The sequence below is a fragment of the Macrobrachium nipponense genome, chromosome 40 (assembly GCF_015104395.2).
Source record: "Macrobrachium nipponense isolate FS-2020 chromosome 40, ASM1510439v2, whole genome shotgun sequence".
Lineage (NCBI taxonomy): Eukaryota > Metazoa > Arthropoda > Malacostraca > Decapoda > Palaemonidae > Macrobrachium > Macrobrachium nipponense.
Genome location: NC_061101.1, coordinates 40865282 through 40871633, shown reverse-complemented (window position 1 = coordinate 40871633; position 6352 = coordinate 40865282). Strand labels below are relative to the sequence as shown.

Below are 6352 nucleotides of genomic sequence, written 5' to 3'. Positions count from 1 at the left end.
TCTCCAGGACTACCATCCCAGAAGAACTTGAACAAACAAAGAATCAAGAAACGTTCTTTATTGGACTGTCAAAATTTGCTTAATGATGACAATATACTATTCATGCTCTTGCCTCAGTTTGTCTCGAACATACTGACACTCCCTTGTTCGAAAGCTGATGCAGAGAGAATATTTTCAAAGCTAAATCTTGAAAAAACTAACATCTACCCAGGCAGATTTAGCGAGTGTCAGAAGCTGCAAAAGTGTATAGGGGGATGCGTTAAATTTGAGCCTACAGAAGAGATGATAGATGCTATATTGAAAATTAATCATAAAGATAAGAAAGACATGGAAGAGGAGGAGGAGGAACTGTAAGGACAACATTCGGGTGAATGTTCACCCTCATTGCAAATATCTGTATATCCATATGTCCTCTCTTTTCTTCCAGGAACTAAAATGTAGAGCATTTTATGCCCCTTTCTTTTTATGTATATATGTCGGGAATCGGTTCCCTCTATGTAATATTATTCATATATTTTTGTCTGTGAAGAAACACATTCACAGCAGGGGCCCTGTCCCCTTTGTTTGTTTGTTCGTGCATGCATGACGGACACTTTGCTTCTGCATGCCGCCTTATGTACAGCCTCATTTGCCGAATAAAATAAGTTCACTCGCTCTCCTCACAATTGGTGACCCAGGAGTAGGTGGCCAAGGAGTAGGTGACCCAAGCGGTTTTGGCTTTGCCATTAAGGGACTAATTACCGCTGTTCACCTTCGGAGAACCTTTAGCGGACCCATACAATGCCTAGTCTAGGTTCTCTGGCACTCCTCAACGCCATTAGTGTACTGGCAATGGCATTTCTTCACAAAAGTGTTTTGGCATTCAGTCGTCTGGTTTGGCCTGGCATTCATGACTTCTCATCGACTGTAAGCATGAGTCTGACAAGACGATGGAGAGTTCAGCGCATGGAGAGTTCAGCGCATTCACTCAACTCCTCTGTGTCCACCTCGACCCCGCAATCCGCGAGACAATCCTTCTTCACGCTCGAGTCCTCCTCAATGCCCCTGCCCCGCGCCCCAGATGACCACACTGTTGGAGCCCCACCATGTCAAGCTGCCGCCCTTCTGTAGTGAGGACATTGCAACATGGCTGCAACGGGCAGAAATACAGTTCCGGATAAGCGGCATCACCCGGGACAGCACCAAGACAGACCTCATCAACGGGACCCCTCACAGCAGATGCCTTCAAACGCCTCGCCCCATAGATGGGCAGCAATCCTGGGGAGCTGCCCTACGAAGGCCTGAAGAGGGAGCTCATCCAGGTCTTCTCCCTCCCAGTTCCCCAGCAAGCCGCCCAAATTTTCGACCTTGTGGTCAACCCTATGATCACCTCAGATCCCAGACTGGCCTGGCATAAGCTCCAGGACCTGGTCCTCCTCCAAGAGGTGGACCACCAAGGACGAAGGCAGGAGGTGAGCATCCTCTGTCAACTCTAACTTTGCCAGTCCCCTCCCAGACGTCGGGTGGTGCTGCTTCCACCCCCAGTTCGGCAGCAAGGCACGTTAGTGCAAGTGCCCTTGCTCCTTCCACCCTTCAAAAAACGACGAAGGCAGCGCCTAAAACAAGCCCCCATGGCAGCGGCAGTAACGAAGTCCCAACCCAGGGGCTTCTACATCCAGGAAAGCATCTCTGGCCTCAGGATGCTGGTTGACACTATTGCCATGCATTTAGTGTTCTCTTCGTCTGCAGAGGATTGCAGCCATGCCCCCAACGACCCAACTGCCCTCGTAGCTGCAAATGGGACACCCATCCGCACCTACGGCAGCTGGGCCCAGACCATCGCGTTCCTGAGCCGGACCTACACCTGGCCCTTCGTCCTCGCTGACGTATGGACCCCTCTCCTGGGGGCAGACTTCCTCGCCCACCAAGGCCTCTTGGTGGACGTGGCCCGCCACCGCCTTCTCGATACCGAGACCTACCTCTCCCGCCCACTTGCCAGAGAAACAAGGGTGCCCACCATCTGCTCCGTCGTTCCCCACCACAGATACACCTCCCTTCTCCAAGAGTTTCTGGACGTCTTCCACCCCGAGCTTCGCCAGGTGGCTGGGGCCACGCCCAAGCACAGTGTCTTCCACCATATTGAGACCAAGGCCCTCCCGACACACGCCAAGTTCCGCCGCCTCCCGCTGAAGCTCCTCCAGGAAGCCAAGACCATGTTCAAAGAAATGGAGAAGATGGGGAGCTGTAAAAAGGCACTGAGTCCGTGGGCATCCCCCCTTCACATGGTGAAGAAGACAGACGGGCGTCGAGGCCCAGCGCAGACTACCGGCGCCTGAACCTCGTCACCACGCCCAACAGCTACCCCCTGCCAAACATGCAGGACCTCACTAGGCCCCTCCAAGGCGCAAAGGTCTTCTCCAAGATCAACTAATTAAAGTCGTATTTTCAAGTACCCGTCCATCCCAATGATATTCCGAAGACGGTGATCATCACGCCCTTCGGATCCTTTGTGTTCGCCTTCTCCAGCTTCGGCGTGCGGAACGCTGGGGCAACATTTCAACACCTCATGGACAGCATCCTCGGTGACTTAACCTTCTGCGTCTGCTATGTGGACGATATTCTTATCTTTTCCAGGAGTAGCGTCTGAACCCCATCCGGTCCGTCCTCAAGCGCCTACAGAACGGACTTGCCCGTTTTGACCAATGCACCTTTGGCTCCGAGAAGGTGGATTTCCTTGGCCACGAAATTACAGCAGCAGGAGTTCGTCCCATAACGTCAAAGGTGGCCGCAGTGGAGTAGTTCCCAACACCGACGACCATCAAGGCCCTCCAAGAATTCATCGGGATGGTGAATTATTACAGAAGGTTCATCCCGGACACCACCCGCACCATGTGCCCTTTGACCAAGATTCCTGAAGGGCAAACCTATGAAGCTGACATGAGGAGAAGACCAGCAGCTCGCCTTCGCCCAAACCAAGTCTTCACTCAGCAGGGCCACCACCCTGGCTCACCAGGACCTGGACGCACCCCTGACGCTCACCACTGATGCTAGCAACATCGCGTGCGGTGCTGTCCTGGAATAACTGGTCAACGGAGTCCCCACACCGCTAGCCTTTTTTAAGCAAGAAGCTCAAACCCCACGAGACTTGCTACAGCACATTCAACCACAAGCTCCTTGCCGTCTACCAGGCTGTCCGCCATTTCAAATATCTTCTGGAGGGCACTCCATTCACCATAAGGACGGACCACCAGCCGCTGGTCCACGCCTTTGTCAAGGCAGGCGACGCCTGCTCCTCAAGGCAGCAATGTCACCTCATGGCAGTCTCCAAGTTTGGGTGCTCCATCGAGTACGTCCCCAGCGGAAGAAATCCCGTAACTGACGCCCTCTTGAGGGTTGAGATCAACTCCCTTCACCTCGGCGTCGACTACAACGACCTAGCATATGAACAAGCCTCCAACCCCGAAGTACCAGCCTACTGGACTGCCATCACTGCCCTTCACTGGGAGGACATCCCCTTCAGCCCCTCCAGGACAATGCTCCTCTGTGATACCAGCACAGGACGCCCACATCCCGATACTCGCCTCCCACAGGAAACAGGAGTTCGATGTCACTCATGGCCTCTCACACCTGTTGCCCTGCATGACAACCAGGCTCCTGACGGAGAAGTTCATGTGGCACGGCATCAGGAAGGATGCTCGGGAGTGGGCCAGAAACTGCATCACGTGCCAGAGTAGCAAGACAGGAAGGCACACCGATAAGATCTTTTCTCCAGCCCAGCCAAAGATTCAGACATCCATGCCGACGTCATCTGGCCTCTTCCTCCATCCGACGGTGTAAGATACCTCCTGACAGTGATCAACCGATCTACCAGTTGGCCTGAGGCCACCCCTATGTCAGAAGCCACCAAGACACCTGTGCCGAAGCCCTCCTGGCCATCTGGATCAGCCGCTTCAGAGTGCCCAACGATGTCACGACGGACCGAGGACCCCCCTTCACGTCAGAGCTGTGGTCTTCCCTAGCACGCTTGATGGGGACCAAGTGCCACACCATGACATCCTACAATCCCGCAGCCAACGGCATGGTAGAAAGGGCCCACCGCTCCCTCAAGGCTTCCTTAATGGCACGCTGTCAGGGCCCCGATTGGAAGGCACAACTTCCCTGGGTCCTCCTCAGTCTCCGCACCACCACAAGAGCCAATGGCGACCTTTCCCCAGCAGAGAAGGTGCACGGGGAGACTGACAGTGCCAGGCAAATTCTTCCCCGCTGACAGCGACGATCCTGATATTCCCCTGGCTAGGTTGCGTGCAACATAACCCCACTAAATGTAACCCATCCTAAACTTGGATACCAGGTCATCATCATGATCTGGGGGGAGCCCAAGAAAGCCCTCCACAACTAACATAATGTATGTCACCAGGTCCATCCTTACCTAGTGCCTACCTAACATAACTTTAAAAGTTCAGTAAACTTTAACTTAATCAGAATCAGAACTTTAAGCACCTTTGAATGTCATAAGAATTTTAGGCCCAACGCCAGGAACCCAGTGGGTTACCCAACAGAATATTTAAATATGAACATCCTTGCATATCATTCTTTGTATTTCCCCAACCCAAAGACCTCAATTCCTTACAGAAGTAGTCCCACCCGATTGAAAGATATACCTGGGGTTCCAGTACCTTTAAACCACTACTTAGCATTTCAGACCCAATGTGGCATTGGTTTTGGGAATATCTTCAAGGCTATTAGTCAGACAGTTATGATATTCTAACACGTTTACCACACCCCGCCGTAACTTATAATGTTATAGGTTAGTCAAATTTATATAGTTTGAGTTAACTCTTATGATTTTAAGTTGTAGTCAGTGAGAACCCACACACCTGAGCAAAGGTTCAAACAAGTCGACTTACCCCCTCCCCTTCATCAGTTCCCTCCTTCCCCCACCAAAAAGCACCCTCCCCCTTCCCCCTACCCCCCTTGCAAACCCATCCTTCTATCACCCCACCCCTCGCCCTCACACTCCACCTCTTCCCCTCCTTCCCCTCCCAATTTCTCCCATCCGCTTCTCTCATTCTCTCTAAATTGCTCACAGATATAAATTGTTACACATAATTATTCTGTAGTGATTTGCTTAATATAGTTTAAGAATAGAAGTGATGGGTGTAGTAATGAATTGATGGTTAATGGACATGATAGTTTTGGCTCGGTTGGCAGTTTTGAATACAGTACTTGAGCACTATGCTATAAATGTTCACTGGCATGTGATCCCAAAAAGTGGTTTTGTTGGTGGGTAGCCTACTCAAGGTGTGCTACAATCATGCTGCCCCTGGCCAATTTGCTTAGATGAGCAAATGGGTGCAAACACATCATTGCAATCCAACTTTTTAATATGTTCAACCAAGAGAGGAGAGCTGGCGCACTGAAATAACGCTTAACAAGTATTATTATTATTATTATTATTAAAGTAGTTTAACCAGACCACTGAGCTGACTTTCAGCTCTCATAGGGCTGGCCCGAAGGATTAGATTAAAATTAAAAAAAACCATGTCTAGGCCAGAGGCAAAGCTCTGGAACCGAAGTGTTTTCTCGGTGTGATGACGAATGAGTGAAAATTAAACTAAAAACTGCACAAAGGCACGCACTCACACAGGAACACATGCACACTATAAATACATTTACTCATATATCCATATTTTCATAAAAAATAAAATCAGAATAAGTTAAGTAACATTTAAAAGTTTTGTTTTAAAATTCATTAGTCTAATAATTTTCGTATTTTCAAAGTTTACTTAGATTTATATTTTATCAACTAAATTGCACTTCTTTAAGAACATAAAAATGGGCATGACTGAAAATGCAGAGGATTCTGACAAGATTTCTTTCATAGATCTGTTTCCAAGTGTCGACAGTCGTTGCTGGTTGTACTTTGGGCATTCGCATAACACGTTTGACAGTTATAACCTCCCTGCACTCTGCGCACTCAGGAGCTGAGCTACGTGGGCGGCTCATTAAGTGTCCATGTGTCAGACGGGTATGGCCTATACGGAGACGTGTCCAGAATTACTTGTTCATGTCTTTTCTCTCTGATATGATGAACTCCACTTTCCTACTTCAGGTTTTATTTGCTTCAATTTGTTATTTTCTGACTCTTCATTCCAAAATATGTTGCCATTTTCTTATAATACCCATCTTTATGTATGTTACATAATCACTCATAGGGAGATTCACACTTGATCTATCTTGTCATTTGATTTGCTTCTTTGGCTGCTTTGTCAGCCTCTTCATTTCCTTTGATCCCTACATGGGCAGGGATCCAACATATTTCTACTTTTTTCCCAATAATATCTAATTTGTGAAGTGATAATTTAATTTGTTA

At 49.2% G+C, this 6352-nt stretch overlaps 1 protein-coding gene across 1 annotated transcript; it reads left to right on the top strand.

The window, feature by feature from the left end:
- Nucleotides 1-1610: 1610 nt before the first annotated feature.
- Nucleotides 1611-2315, top strand: LOC135212220 (uncharacterized). The gene has a single exon (XM_064245662.1). It carries the CDS (start codon nucleotides 1611-1613, stop codon nucleotides 2313-2315), a length of 705 nt encoding a protein of 234 aa, XP_064101732.1.
- The last annotated feature ends 4037 nt before the right edge of the window (nucleotides 2316-6352 follow it).

Coding starts and splice junctions, on each gene's coding strand:
- LOC135212220 (XM_064245662.1), top strand. CDS start 1,611: ATGGCAGCGGCAGTAACGAAGTCCCAACCCAGGGGCTTCTACATCCAG.